Source organism: Fringilla coelebs, assembly GCF_963513975.1.
Source record: "Fringilla coelebs genome assembly, chromosome: 35".
Taxonomy (NCBI): Eukaryota; Metazoa; Chordata; class Aves; order Passeriformes; family Fringillidae; genus Fringilla; species Fringilla coelebs.
The window spans coordinates 749,334-763,978 of NC_140061.1; the positions used below are offsets into that span (position 1 = coordinate 749,334).

Here is a 14,645-nt window from a genome sequence, read left to right on the forward strand (position 1 = left end):
GCACACCTGGGCACACCTGGGGTACCCAACACACACCTGGGGGCACACCTGGGCACACCTGGGGTACCCAACACACACCTGGGGGCACACCTGGGCACACCTGGGGTACCCAACACACACCTGGGGGCACACCTGGGCACACCTGGGGTACCCAACACACACCTGGGCACACCTGGGGGCACACCTGGGGTACCTAACACACCTGGGCACACCTGGGGACACATCTAGGCACACCTGGGGGCACACGTGGGGTACACAAACACACACCTGGGGGCACACCTGGGGTACCCAACACACACCTGGGCACACCTGGGGGCACCTGGGCACACCTGGGGTACCCAACACACACCTGGGCACACCTGGGGTACCCAACACACACCTGGGCACACCTGGGGTACGCAACACACACCTGGGCACACCTGGGGGCACCTGGGCACACGTCTCTCACCTGTCTCTCACCTGTCTCTCACCTGTCTCTCACCTGTCTCACCTCTCACCTCTCTCACCTCTCTCACCTCTCTCACTTGTCCCTCACCTCTCACCTGTCTCACCTGTTTCACCTGTCTCACCTCTCTCACCTGTCCCTCACCTCTCTTCTCACCTCTCTCACCTGTCCCTCACCCGTCTCTCATCTGTCTCTCATCTGTCCCTCACCTCTCTCACCTGTCTCTCACCTGTCTCACCTCTCACCTGTCTCACCTGTCTCTCACCTGTCTCTCACCTCTCACCTGTCTCTCACCTGTGTCTCACCTGTCTCAGGTGGCGGTGGGTTCGAGGAGCGCCGCGGCGGCCGCGGGGGCTTTGACCGGGGCGGGTTGGGTGGGCACACCTGGGGCACACCTGGGCACACCTGTCCCTCACGTGTCTCACCTCTCTCACCTGTCTCACCTGGGCACACCTGTCTCACCTGTCTCACCTGTCTCACCTGTCCCCAGGTGGCGGCGGGTTCGAGGAGCGCCACGGCGGCCGCGGGGGCTTTGACCGGGGCGGGTTGGGTGGGCACACCTGGGGCACACCTGGGCACACCTGTCCCTCACGTGTCTCACCTCTCTCACTTGTCTCACCTGTCTCACCTGTCTCAGGTGGCAGCGGGTTCGAGGAGCGCCGCGGCGGCCGCGGGGGCTTTGACCGGGGCGGGTTGGGTGGGCACACCTGGGCACACCTGTCTCACCTGGGCACACCTGTGTCTCACCTGTCTCTCACCTCTCTCACCTGTCTCTCACCTGTCTCACCTCTGTCTCACCTGTCTCACTTGTCGCAGGTGGCGGCGGGTTCGAGGAGCGCCGCGGCGGCCGTGGAGGCTTTGACCGGGGTGGGTTGGGTGGGCACACCAGGCACACTTGGGCACACCTGTCTCACCTGTCTCACCTGTCCATCTCTCACCTGTCTCTCACCTGTCTCTCACCTCTCTCACCTCTCTCACCTGTCTCTCACCTGTCTCTCACCTCTCACCTCTCTCACCTGTCTCTCACCTGTCTCTCACCTGTCTCTCACCTGTCTCTCACCTGTCTCTCACCTGTCTCACCTGTCTCACCTGTGTCTCACCTGTCCCCAGGTGGCGGCGGGTTCGAGGAGCGCCGCGGCGGCCGCGGGGGCTTTGACCGGGGCGGGTTCCGGGGCCGCGGCGACCGCGGCGGCTTCAGGGGCGGCCGAGGGGGCGACCGGGGCGGCTTCGGGCCTGGCAAGATGGACAGCAGGTGAGATTGGGGCCAGAAACCGGGATTTTGGGAAAAAATGGGGATTTGGGGGAAAAAACGGGGGTTTGGGGGAAAAAATGGGGATTTTGGGGGTGGAAAATGGGGATTTGGGGGGTGATAATGGGGATTTGGGGGGAAAAATGGGGATTTTGGACTTGATTCATGGGGATTTGGGGGAAAAATGGGGATTTTGGGGGTGAAAAACGGGGATTTGGGGGGTAGAAATGGGAATTTGGGGGGAAAAATGGGGATTTTGGACGGAAAATGGGGATTTGGGGGGTGATAATGGGGATTTGGGGGTGAAAATGGGGATTTGTGGGAAATGTGGGGGAAAAAATTGGGATTGGAGGGAAAAGATGGGGGTTTTGGGGGGAAAATTGGGATTTTGGGGGAGAAATTGGGATTTCTTGCTGAAAATGGGGATTTTTCAGGGGAAAATGGGGAGTTTGGGGGAAAAACGGGGATTTGGGGGATTATAATGGGAATTTGGGGGAAATGTGGAAAAATTGGGATTGTGGGGCAATTCCTGTGGGGATTTTGGGGTAAATTGGGGGGGTTTGGGGGTTCTGAAGGTGAATAATGGGTTTAGGGAATCTCAGGCTCTAATTAATCTCATTAATAACGCTAATCACTAATTAATTAACCCGATCTGAGCTCGTTGACCATCACTGACCGCTCTGTCCATCTGTCCGCAGGGGTGACCACCGGCAGGACCGACGCGAGCGGCCGTACTGAGCCCCTCCCCCACCCCTCCCCTCCCCCACCCCACGTTTTGTATTTGCTGCCCCTCCCCCACCCCCCCTGCCCCTCCCCCCGCGGGCTCCCCCCGCTTTTAACCCTCCCCTCCCCCCCAATAAAGGGAATTGGGGGAAGGATTTGGGGGCGTGGCTGTGCTGTGAGGTCATTAATGCCCTAATGAGGCACTTCCGGCCGCGGGGGGGTTCATTAGCGAGCTCATTAACGCGCTCATTAAGTGCTGACGTCATGGAGGGCGGGTAGCTAAATTAGGACGGGGCCCTTTAAGGGGGAAGGGTGGGGCGTGCCTAGAAGGGTTAATCTGCATAATGGGCGTGGTATGACCATAGATGGAGTGTGGGGCGTGGCCTGACCCTAAACTGATGTGGGTGTGGTTTAGGGAGTCATACCTATTGTGGTAGGCGTGGTTTGAAGGCTCGTGCTTTAATTAAGGGGCGTGGTCTGGCCATAAATGGGCATGGGGGCGTGGTTAGCTCGCGGCGGGAGCGCTGTGGGGGCGTGGCCATGAGGCGCCGCAGTTGCCCTCAGAGGTGCCAGGGTCGGGGCAGGGGCTCGGGAACCTGGGCAGGTGTGCGGGAGCAGCGACTTCCAAACCAAACGGGGCCGTGACCGCGCTCAGGTGAGAGGGGCGGCCGATCCTCGTCCAGGTGCGGGAACCGCGGCCTTAGCGCAGGTGCGGGAGGGCAGGAAGTGCCCGTACAGGTGGCAGGGGCGTGTCGGCTGCCAGGTGAGGGGTGTGGGGGCAGGTTCCGGACAGGTACACGGGGCGTGGCCGCCTTCGGGTGAGGGGACGGAGTGGGGCCGGAAGGTGCCGGCGGCCACAGCGGCCCAGGAGCGATGAGGAGGCGGCGGCGGGAGCCGAGAGCGGGGCCCGGAGCGGGGCCGGCGCTGCTGCTGCCGCTGCTGCTGTTGCTACTGCCGGCGGGCGGTGAGAGGCGATTTGGGGCAGGCTGAGGGGATTTGGGACAGTTTGTGTGGATTTCAGGGAGATCCTGAGGGATTTGAGGGGGTACCGAGGGGTTTTAGGGGATTTGGGGGGGAATCGTGAGGGGATTTTTGGTAGAGAATCGTGAGGGGATTTCGGCGGGAATCCTGAGGGGATTCCGGAGAGTCTGAGGGGATTGGGGGGGTCTGAGGGGATTTCCGAGAGTCTGAGGGGATTTGGGGGTTTTGAGGGGCTACTGATGGGTTTTGAGGGGATTTGGGAGGGAATCGTGAGGGGATTTTAACCGGGATTCCTGAGGAGATTTTGGCAGGAGTCCTGAGGGGATTAAGGAGAGCCTGAGGGGATTGGGGGTGTCTGAGGGGATTTCGGTGAGTTTGAGGAGATTTAGAAGGGTCCTGAGGAGATTTGGGGGTGGGTGAAAGGATTTTGGGGGAATCTGAAGGGATTTGGGAGTTCCTGAGAGGGTTTGGAGGCGTCGTGTGGGGATTTGAAGTGTTTTTGGAGAAAATCGTGAGGGGATTTCAACGGGGAATCCTGAGGGGATTTTGGCGGGAATCGTGAGGGGATTAAGGAGAGTCTGAGGGGATTTGGGGGAGTCCGAGGGGTTTTGGGAGAGAATCATGAGGAGATTTTTGGCAGAAAATCGTGAAGGGATTTTGAGCGGGAACCCTGAGGGGATTTTGGGGGGAATCGTGAGGGAGAACCGTGAGGGGACCTGGCAAGAAAGGGCCGTGAAGGGATTCCTGAGAGGATTTGGGGGAATCCGGAGGTGATTTTGGGGGATCTGAGGAGAATTAGGGGCGTCTGAGAGGATTTTGGGGGCGTCTGAGAGGATTTGGGGGGGTCTGAGGGGATTTCGGAGAAATCCTGTGGGGATTTGAGGGGAATCGGGAGGGAATTCGGGGCAAAAACTCGAGGCGATTTCGAGGGGAACCGTGAGGGGATTTCAGGGGAATCCGAGGAGATTTTGGATTTTCTGAGGGGATTTGGGATTTTCTGAGGGTTTTTTGGGAAAATCGGGAAGGAATTTGGGGAGAAAAGAATGTGAGGGGACGGGAACATCCGAGAGGATGAGGCGGGAGAAGACCGTGAGGAGATTTTGGGGAGAATCTGAGGGAATTTGGGGTTGTCCTGAGGGGACAAGAAAGGCGGGAAAAGAATCTGAGGGAGTTCAGGATTTTTCTGAGGGGATTTTGGGTTTTCTGAGGGGATTTTAGGGCAGGGAGGATCGGGTAGGGGGAATCTGAGAGGAGCATGAGGGAATTTAGGAGGGGTTTGAGGGGATTTTGGGGAAATTGGGGAGCATTTGGGGGGTTCTGAGGGGATTTGAGGCATTCTGAGGGGGTTTGGGGGAAATTTGAGGGGATTTGAGAGGTTCTGAGGGCGTTTCGGGGAGATTTAAGGGGTTTTGGGGTGGGGGGATGTGGGGATTTGAGGAATTCTGAGAGTGTTTTGAGGGGATTTTAAGGGGATTTGGGGGTTCTGAGGGGATTTGGGGGAAATCTGAGGGGATTTGAGAACTTTTGGGGGGATTTAAGGCTTTTTGGGGAGTTATGAGGGGATTTGAGGGGTTCTGAGGGTTTTTTTGGGGCAGTTTGAAAGGATTTGGGGGATTCTGATGAGATTTTGAGGCTCTGAGGGGGCACAGAAGGTTCTGAGGGGATTTGGGGGAAATCTGAGGGGATTTGAGAACTTTTGGGGAGATTTAAGGTTTTTTGGGGGGTTATGAGGGGATTTGAGGGGTTCTGAGGGGTTTTTTGGGGGCAATTTGAAAGGATTTGGGGGATTCTGATGGGATTTTGAGGGGGCACAGAAGCCTCTGAGGGGACACAAAATTTCGGTGCTTGAGGGGACGGGGAAATGACAAAATTTAAGAGCGACAAAGATAATTTTTAGGACACGGTTTTGAGGGGTCTGTGAGGATTTTGGGGACACATGGGGGGTCAGAGGGGACACGGGTGTCCCAGGCAGGTGACACGGGCAGGGCACGGGGGGGTCACACCCCCCTGGCCCCACAGGACACATTCCTGGGGCCGGTTTTTCCGGCTCGCCCCGGATGCCCGCTGCCATCCCGGATGTCGGGGTGTCCCTGCTGTCCGGCCAGGTCACTGGGGATGGGGGCCCCAAAAGGGGGGCTGAGGTCATCACCCTCCGGGGGGGGTCCCTAAAGGGGGGCTGAGGTCATCACCCTCCGGGGGGGGTCCCTAAAGGGGGGTATGACGTCATCATCGTAATGGGGGGGTCCCTAAAAAGGGAGTTATGACGTCATCATCGTAATGGGGGGGTCCCTAACTGGGGGTCTGACCCTCGGGGATGGGGGCCCCAAAAGGGGGGCTGAGGTCATCACCCTCCAGGGAGGGTCCCTAAAGGGGGTTATGACGTCATCACCATAATGGGGGGGTCCCTAAAGGGGGGTTATGATGTCATCACCGTCATGGAGGGGTCCCTAAATGGGGGGGTTATGATGTCATCACCCTCATGGGGGTCCCCAAATGGGGGTCTGAGCCTCAGGGGGTGTCCCCAGAGTGAGGGCTGATGTCATCAACCTCATGGGGGTGTCCCTAAAGGGGGTTATGATGTCATCACCGTCATTGGGGTCCCCAAATGGGGGTGTGACCTTCCAGGGATGTCCCCAAATGGGGGGCTGAGGTCATCACCCTCCAGGGGGGGATCCCTAAAGGGGGGTTATGATGTCATCACCGTCATGGGGGTCCCCAAATGGGGGTCTGACCCTCGGGGGGTGTCCCAAAAAGGGGGGCTGAGGTCATCACCCTCCAGTGGGGGTCCCTAAAGGGGGGTTATGATGTCATCACCGTAATGGGGGGGTCCCTAAATGGGGGGGTTATGATGTCATCACCCTCATGGGGGTCCCCAAATGGGGGTTTGACCCACAGGAGGTGTCCCCAAATTGGGGGCTGATGTCATCACCCTCATGGGGGGGTCCCTAAAGGGGGGTTATGACGTCATCACCCTCATTGGGCGGGTCCCTAAATAGGGAGGTTATGATGTCATCACCCTCATGGGGATCCTCAAATGGGGGTCTCACCCTCCAGGGATGCCTCCAAAGCAGGGTATGAGGTCATCCACCTCATGGCGGGGGGTCCCTAAATGGGGGGGTAATGACGTCATCACCCTCATGGGGTGTCCTCAAATGGGGGTCTCTGACGTCATCACCCTCCCTGTCCCTCACAGGTCATTGGGGGGGTGGCAGCAGAGGATGACACAGGTGAGGGGGGAGGGGGAAACACACCTGGGGAGGGTCCCTGGGTTTGGGGTGCTGAATTCTGGGGTCACTTAAGGGGAGGGGTCCCATGTTTTGGGAAGGTCCCATTTTTGGGGGAGGGGGTTCCCGTTTTGGGAAGGTCCCATTTTTAGGGGGTGGCCCTGTATTTAGGGAAGGTCCCATTTTTGGGGGGGGGTTCCCATTTTGGGAAGGTCCCATTTTTGGGGAAAGGGGGGTCCCATTTTGGGAAGGTCCCATTTTTGGGGGAGGGGGTCCCATTTTGGGAAGGTCCCATTTTTGGGGGGTGTGCCCATATTTTAGGAAGGTCCCATTTTTGTGGGAGGGGGGGTCCCATATTTTGGGAAGGTCCCATTTTTTGGGACAGAGGGGTCCCATTTTGTGGGTCTCATTTTTCAATAGGGGAGGTTCCCATTTTTGAGCATTCCCACAATCTGGGTGGGGTTCCCTTTAAGGGGATGGGTCCCACCTCGGGGGGGATCCCCTGATTTGTGTCTGGGGGGGTTCCCTGACCCCTCCCCGTGCCGTTTAACCCCCGCAGTGCCGTGCGGGACCCCGGTGCACCGGCGCGTGGTGGGCGGCTCGGGGGCGCAGGAGGGGCAGTGGCCCTGGACCGTCAGCGTGGCCTTCAGGGGGCGCCACGTCTGCGGCGGGGCCCTGATCGCCCCCGCCTGGGTCCTGACAGCCGCACACTGCTTCCCGCCGTGAGTAACGCTCCAAAACCCCCAACTCACCCTGAAACACACCCAGAAATTTACCCTGAATTCACCCTGAAACACACCCAGAAATACCCTGAATTCACCCTGAAACACACCCAGAAATAGCCTGAAATGGACCTAGAAATAGCCTGAATTCACCCTGAAATGGACCCAGAAATACCCTGAATTCACCCTGAAATGGACCCAGAAATACCCTGAATTCACCCTGAAATGGACCCAGAAATACCCTGAATTCACCCTGAAACACACCCAGAAATAGCCTGAATTCACCCTGAAACACACCCAGAAATAGCCTGAATTCACCCAGAAATAGCCCTGAATTTACCCTGAAATAGACCCTGAAATACCCTGAATTTACCCTAAAATAGATCCCAAAGTACCCCCGAATTTACTCTGAAACAGATCTAGAAATACCCTGAATTTACCCTAAAATAGACCCAGAAATAGCCTGAATTTACCCTGAAACAGACCCAGAAATACCCTGAATTCACCCTGAAATGGACACAGAAATACCCTGAATTTACCCTAAAATAAACCCAGAAATAGCCTGAATTCACCCTGAAACACACCCAGAAATAGCCTGAAATGGACACAGAAATAGCCCCCAATTTACCCTAAAATAGATTCCAAAGTATCCTGAATTCACCCTGAAATGGACACAGAAATTTACCCTAAAATAGATCCCAAAGTACCCCTGAATTCACCCTAAAACACACCGAGAAATACCCTGAATTCACCCAGAAATAGCCCTGAATTTACCCTGAAACAGACCCAGAAATACCCTGAAATGGACACAGAAATAGCCCTGAATTTACCCTGAAATACACCCAGAAATAGCCCTGAATTTACCCTGAAATGGACCCAGAAATATCCTGAATTTAAACTGAAACAGACCCAGAAATATCCTGAATTTACCCTAAAATAGATCCCAATGTACCCCCAAATTTACTCTGAAACAGACCCAGAAATATCCTGAATTTACCCTGCAATAGACCCAGAAATACCCTGAATTTACCCTGAAATGGACACAGAAATATCCTGAATTTACCCTGAAACACACCCAGAAATATCCTGAATTTACCCTGAAACACACCCAGAAATATCCTGAATTTACCCTGAAATAGACACAGAAATAGCCCTGAATTTACCCTGAAATAGACCCAGAAATAGCCTGAATTTACCCTGAAATGGACACAGAAATATCCTGAATTTACCCTGAAACACACCCAGAAATATCCTGAATTTACCCTGAAATAGACACAGAAATAGCCCTGAATTTACCCTGAAATAGACCCAGAAATAGCCTGAATTCACCCTGAAATAGACCCAGAAATATCCTGAATTTACCCTGAAATAGACACAGAAATAGCCTGAATTCACTCTGAAATGGACACAGAAATAGCCTGAATTTACCCTAAAATAGACCCAGAAATATCCTGAATTTACCCTAAAACAGACACAGAAATACCCTGAATTTACCCTAAAACAGACCCAGAAATACCCTGAATTCACCCTGAAACAGACCCAGAAATATCCTGAATTCACCCTAAAATAGACCCAGAAATAGCCTGAATTTACCCTAAAATAGACCCAGAAATATCCTGAATTTACCCTGAAACAGACCCAGAAATATCCTGAATTTACCCCCCAAATCCCAATTCCTGACCCCAAACCCCAATTCCTGACCCCAAATCCCCAAAACCCCCAAATTTCCCGTTCATGACCCCGAATTCCCCGTAGGGAGAACCCCCTCCCCGAGTTCGGGGTGACCCCTTCAGGACCCCCCAAATCCCAATTCCTGACCCCAAATTCCCCCCAAATCCCAATTCCTAACCCCAAAATCCCCCCAAAATCCTAATTCCCGACCCCAAATCCCCCCAAAAATCCCCCAAATCCCCCCAAAACCCCAATTCCTGACACCAAATCCCCCCAAAATCCCCCAAATTCCCCCAAAACCCCCAAATTTCCCGTTCTTGACCCTAAATCCCCCCAAAATCCCAATATCCCAATTCCTGACCCCAAATCCCAATACTTGACCCCAAATCCCAATAACTGACCCCAAATCCCCCCCAAACCCCAATTCCTGACCCCAAATCCCAATTCCTGACCCCCAAATCCCAATTCCTGACCCCCAAATCCCCCCAAAATCCCAGTATCCCAATTCATGACCCCCAAATCCCAATTCCTGACCCCAAATCCCAATTCCTGACCCCCAAATCCCCCCCAATTCCTGACCCCAAAACCCCAATTCCTGACCCCAAACCCCAATTGCTGACCCCAAACCCCAATTGCTGACCCCAAAATCCCCCCCAAATCCCCCCAAAACCCCAATTCCTGACCCCAAACCCCAATTCCTGACCCCAAACCCCAATTCCTGACCCCAAACCCCAATTCCTGACCCCAAACCCCAATTCCTGACCCCAAATCCCAATACCTGACCCCAAACCCCAATTCCTGACCCCAAACCCCAATTCCTGACCCCAAACCCCAAATCCCCCCAATATCCCAATTCCTGACCCCAATACCCCAATTCCTGACCCCAAACCCCAATTCCTGACCCCAAACCCCAATTCCTGACCCCAAATCCCAATACCTGACCCCAAACCCCAATTCCTGACCCCAATACCCCAATTCCTGACCCCAAACCCCAATTCCTGACCCCAATACCCCAATTCCTGACCCCAAACCCCAATTCCTGACCCCAATACCCCAATTGCTGACCCCAAACCCCAATTCCTGACCCCAAACCCCAATTGCTGACCCCAAATCCCAATTCCTGACCCCAAACCCCAATTGCTGACCCCCAAATCCCAATTCCTGACCCCCAAATCCCCCCAAAACCCCAATTCCTGACCCCAAATCCCAATTCCTGACCCCAAATCCCCCTCAAAATCCCCCAAATCCCAATTCCTGACCCCAAATCCCAATTCCTGACCCCAAATCCCCCTCAAAATCCCCCAAATCCCCCCAAACCCCAATTCCTGACCCCAAATCCCAATTGCTGACCCCAAACCCCAATTCCTGACCCCGCATTCCCCGTAGGGAGAACCCCCTCCCCGAGTACCGGGTGACCCCTTCAAGACCCCCCAAATCCCAATTCCTGACCCCAAATACCCCTCAAATCCCCCAAATCCCCATTCCTGACCCCAAAAATCCCCCAAACCCCAATTCCTGACCCCGCATTCCCCGTAGGGAGAACCCCCTCCCCGAGTACCGGGTGACCCCTTCAGGACCCCCCAAATCCCAATTCCTGACCCCAAATCCCAATACCTGACCCCAAACCCCAATTGCTGACCCCAAACCCCAATTCCTGACCCCAAACCCCAATTCCTGACCCCAAATCCCAATACCTGACCCCAAACCCCAATTCCTGACCCCAAACCCCAATACCTGACCCCAAACCCCAATTCCTGACCCCAAACCCCAATTCCTGACCCCAAATCCCAATACCTGACCCCAAACCCCAATTCCTGACCCCAAACCCCAATTCCTGACCCCAAATCCCAATTGCTGACCCCAAACCCCAATTGCTGACCCCAAACCCCCGTTCCTGACCCCGCATTCCCCGTAGGGAGAACCCCCTCCCCGAGTACCGGGTGACGCTGGGGGTGCTGCAGCTCCTGTCCCCCCCCTCCGACGCCCAGGTGAGGGGCGTGGCCTCCGTCGCGCTCCACCCGGCCTATCGCGACTATCGCGACAGCGACCCCGAGCGGCGGCGGCGGCGGCGGCGACAGGGCGGGGCCATCGGGGGCGACATCGGGGGTGACATCGCCGGGGACCTGGCGCTGGCCCGGCTGGACCCCCCCGCCAGCCCCTCGCGCTTGGTACGGCCCGTGTGTGTCCCCGCGGCCGGCGTCACCTTTGTCCCCGGCATGAACTGCACGGTCACCGGCTGGGGACACGTCAGGACGGCCGGTGGGTGGCGCTGGGGACACTGGGGACACTGGGGGGACTGGGGACATCACTGGGGGGACTGGGGACATCACTGGGGACACGTCAGGACGGCCGGTGGGTGGCACCGGGGGACACTGGGGGGACTGGGGGACATCACTGGGGACACTGGGGACACTGGGGACATCACTGGGGACACGTCAGGACGGCCGGTGGGTGGCGCCGGGGACACTGGGGACATCACTGGGGACATCACTGGGGACACTGGGGACATCACTGGGGGACTGGGGACATCACTGGGGACATCACTGGGAACACAGGGGGGACTGGGGACATCATTGGGGCGATGGGGACACGTCAGGACGGCCGGTGGGTGGCACTGGGGACACTGGGGACATCACTGGGGGGACTGGGGACATCACTGGGGACACGTCAGGACGGCCGGTGGGTGGCACTGGGGACACTGGGGGGACTGAGGACACTGGGGACATCACTGGGGACACATCTGGACAGCCGGTGGGTGGCACTGGGGACATCACTGGGGACATTGGGGGGATTGAAGACAACAGGGCTGGGTTGGGGACACTGGGGTGACCAGGGCGGGGTTGGGGACACGGCAGTGACCACAGGATGGGGTTGGGGACACTGGGGTGACCAGGGCGGGGTTGGGGACACGGCAGTGACCACAGGATGGGGTTGGGGACACTGGGGTGACCAGGGCGGGGTTGGGGACACGGCAGTGACCACAGGACACCGTAGTGACACCGTGGTGACACCGCTGTCCCCGCAGTGCCACTGCCACCCCCCAAGACGCTGCAGCAGCTGGAGGTGCCACTGCTGAGCCAGCGCCACTGTCGCTGCCTGTACGCCTTGGGGACAGCGACAGCGACAGAGGCGGGGGAGGGGCTGGGGACACCCGCGGGGGACACCATCTGCGCTGGCCTCCCGCAGGGCCAGCGCGACGCCTGCCAGGTGGGTGGCACCTCTGTCCCCGCTGTCACCTCCCCTGTGCCGCTGTCACCTCCCTCTGTCACCGCTGCCACCTCCCCTGTGCCCTCCCTGTGCCGCTGTCACCTCCGCTGTCACCTCCGTCACCGCTGCCACCTCCCCTGTGCCGCTGTGACCTCCCACTGTCCCCGTTGTCACCTCCCCCGTGCCACCCCTGTACCAGTGTCACCTCCCCAGTGCCGCTGTCACCTCCCCGTGTCCCTGCTCACCCCGATGTCCCCAAAGTGTCACCTCTGAGCCCCCTCGATGTCCCTCATCATCCTCACAGTGTCCCCAATCCCCTCAGTGTCCCCAAATCCCCAAATCCCCTCAATGTCCCCAGTGTCCCCTCACTGTCCCCTCTGTCCCCAGGGTGACTCCGGGGGTCCCCTCACCTGCCGGCTCAGTGGCACCTGGCGGGGTCCCCGTGTCCCCAAATCCCCAATGTCCCCTCAATGTCCCCAATCCCCCCAGTGTCCCCTCAATGTCCCCCAATCCCCTCAATGTCCCCTGTCCCCTCAATGTCCCCAATCCCCTCAGTGTCCCCAAATCCCCAATGTCCCCTCAATGTCCCCAATCCCCTCAATGTCCCCTCTGTCCCCAGGGTGACTCCAGGGGTCCCCTGACCTGCTGGCTCGGTGGCACCTGGTGGGGTCCCTGTGTCCCCAAATCCCCAATGTCCCCAATCCCCTCAATGTCCCCAATCCCCCCAATGTCCCCTCAATGTCCCCTGTCCCCTCAATGTCCCCAATGTCCCCTCTGTCCCCAGGGTGACTCCGGGGGTCCCCTCACCTGCCGGCTCGGTGGCACCTGGCACCTGGCGGGGGTGGTGAGTTGGGGTGACGCCTGCGGGGTCCCCGGGCGCCCGGGGGTCTACACGGGGGTGTCCCCTCACCTCTCCTGGATCCTGTCCCTTGTCCCCGAGCTGGCCCCGCGCCACCCCCCCCCCGATGTCCCCAGGGCCACCCCCGAGCCCCCCGGGGGTCCCTGTCACCTCGGGGACCTCCCCCCGGGGTGGCCTCGGCCGCTGTCCCCCCGGCCCGGGGGGGGACACGGGGGCGGGGGTGGCACCGGGGGGGACCCCGGGGCTGCTGCTGGGGGCGCTGGGGGGGGCCCTGCTCTGGGTTTTGGGGTGAAAATGCCGAATTTTGGGGGTCCTGGGTTGGGTTTTGGGGTGAAAACGCCAAAATTTGGGGGTCCTGGGTTGGGTTTTGGGGTGAAAATGCCAAAATTTGGGGTCCTGGGTTGGGTTTTGGGGTGAAAATGCCAAAATTTGGAGTCCCAATCCCAGCTTTGGGGTGAAAACCCCAAAATTTGGGGTCCTGGTCCCAGTTTTGGGGTGAAAACGCTGAAGTTTGGGGGTCCTGGGTTGGGTTTTGGGGTGAAAACCCTGAATTTTGGGGGTCCTGGGTTGGGTTTTGGGGTGAAAATACCAAAATTTGGGGTCCTGGGTTGGGTTTTGGGGTGAAAATGCCAAAATTTGGGGTCCTGGGTTGGGTTTTGGGGTGAAAAATCCAAAATTTGGGGTCCTGGTCCCAGTTTTGGGGTGAAAACGCTGAATTTTGGGGGTCCTGGGTTGGGTTTTGGGGTGAAAACCCCGAAATTTGGGGTCCTGGGTTGGGTTTTGGGGTGAAAACGCCAAAATTTGGGGTCCTGGGTTGGGTTTTGGGGTGAAAATGCCAAAATTTGGGGTCCTGGGTTGGGTTTTGGGGTGAAAATGCCAAAATTTGGGGTCCTGGTTGGGTTTTGGGGTGAAAATGCCAAAATTTGGGGTCCTGGGTTGGGTTTTGGGGTGAAAACCCCAAAATTTGGAGTGCCAATCCCAGCTTTGGAGTGAAAACCCTGAAATTTGGGGTGCTGGTCCCAGTTTTGGGGTGAAAACGCTGAATTTTGGGGGTCCTGGGTTGGGTTTTGGGGTGAAAATGCCAAAATTTGGGGTCCTGGGTTGGGTTTTGGGGTGAAAAATCCAAAATTTGGGGTCCTGGTCCCAGTTTTGGCGTGAAAACGCTGAATTTTGGGGGTCCTGGGTTGGGTTTTGGGGTGAAAACCCCAAAATTTGGGGGTCCTGGGTTGGGTTTTGGGGTGAAAATGCCAAAATTTGGGGTCCTGATCCCAGCTTTGGGGTGAAAACGCTGAATTTTGGGGGCCCTGTGTTGGGTTTTGGGGTGAAAACGCCAAAATTTGGGGTCCTGGGTTGGGTTTTGGGGTGAAAACGTCCCAATCCCAGCTTTGGGGTGAAAACCCCGAAATTTGGGGTCCCGGTCCCAGCTTTGGGATGAAAATGATGAAGTTTGGGGGTTCTGGGTCGGGTTTTGGGGTGAAAACCCCAAAATTTGGGGTCCTGGGTTGGGTTTTGGGGTGAAAACCCCAAAATTTGGGGGTTCAGGCCCTGATTTGGGGGTAAAACC

The 14,645-nt window shown here is 57.2% G+C and overlaps 2 protein-coding genes across 2 annotated transcripts in view; both read left to right on the forward strand.

Annotated features, from left to right (window-relative positions):
* The window catches only part of FUS (FUS RNA binding protein), a 29,382-nt gene extending 26,822 nt beyond the window's left edge, over nucleotides 1-2,560 (forward strand). The window contains exons 12-13 of the mRNA XM_084224277.1: nucleotides 1,556-1,697; nucleotides 2,393-2,560. Of these exons, the coding sequence (XP_084080403.1) occupies nucleotides 1,556-1,697; nucleotides 2,393-2,432 (182 nt within the window). The 3' untranslated portion in view covers nucleotides 2,433-2,560. The remainder of the gene's footprint in view (nucleotides 1-1,555; nucleotides 1,698-2,392) is intronic.
* A 730-nt stretch (nucleotides 2,561-3,290) lies between these two features.
* On the forward strand, nucleotides 3,291-14,630 carry PRSS8 (serine protease 8; the record flags this gene model as incomplete). Its single annotated transcript, XM_084224278.1, has 8 exons — nucleotides 3,291-3,381; nucleotides 5,418-5,503; nucleotides 6,395-6,470; nucleotides 7,182-7,344; nucleotides 10,931-11,274; nucleotides 12,041-12,222; nucleotides 13,007-13,251; nucleotides 14,624-14,630. 8 exons carry the CDS (start codon nucleotides 3,291-3,293, stop codon nucleotides 14,628-14,630), a joined length of 1,194 nt encoding a protein of 397 aa, XP_084080404.1.
* Between the last annotated feature and the right edge of the window lie 15 nt (nucleotides 14,631-14,645).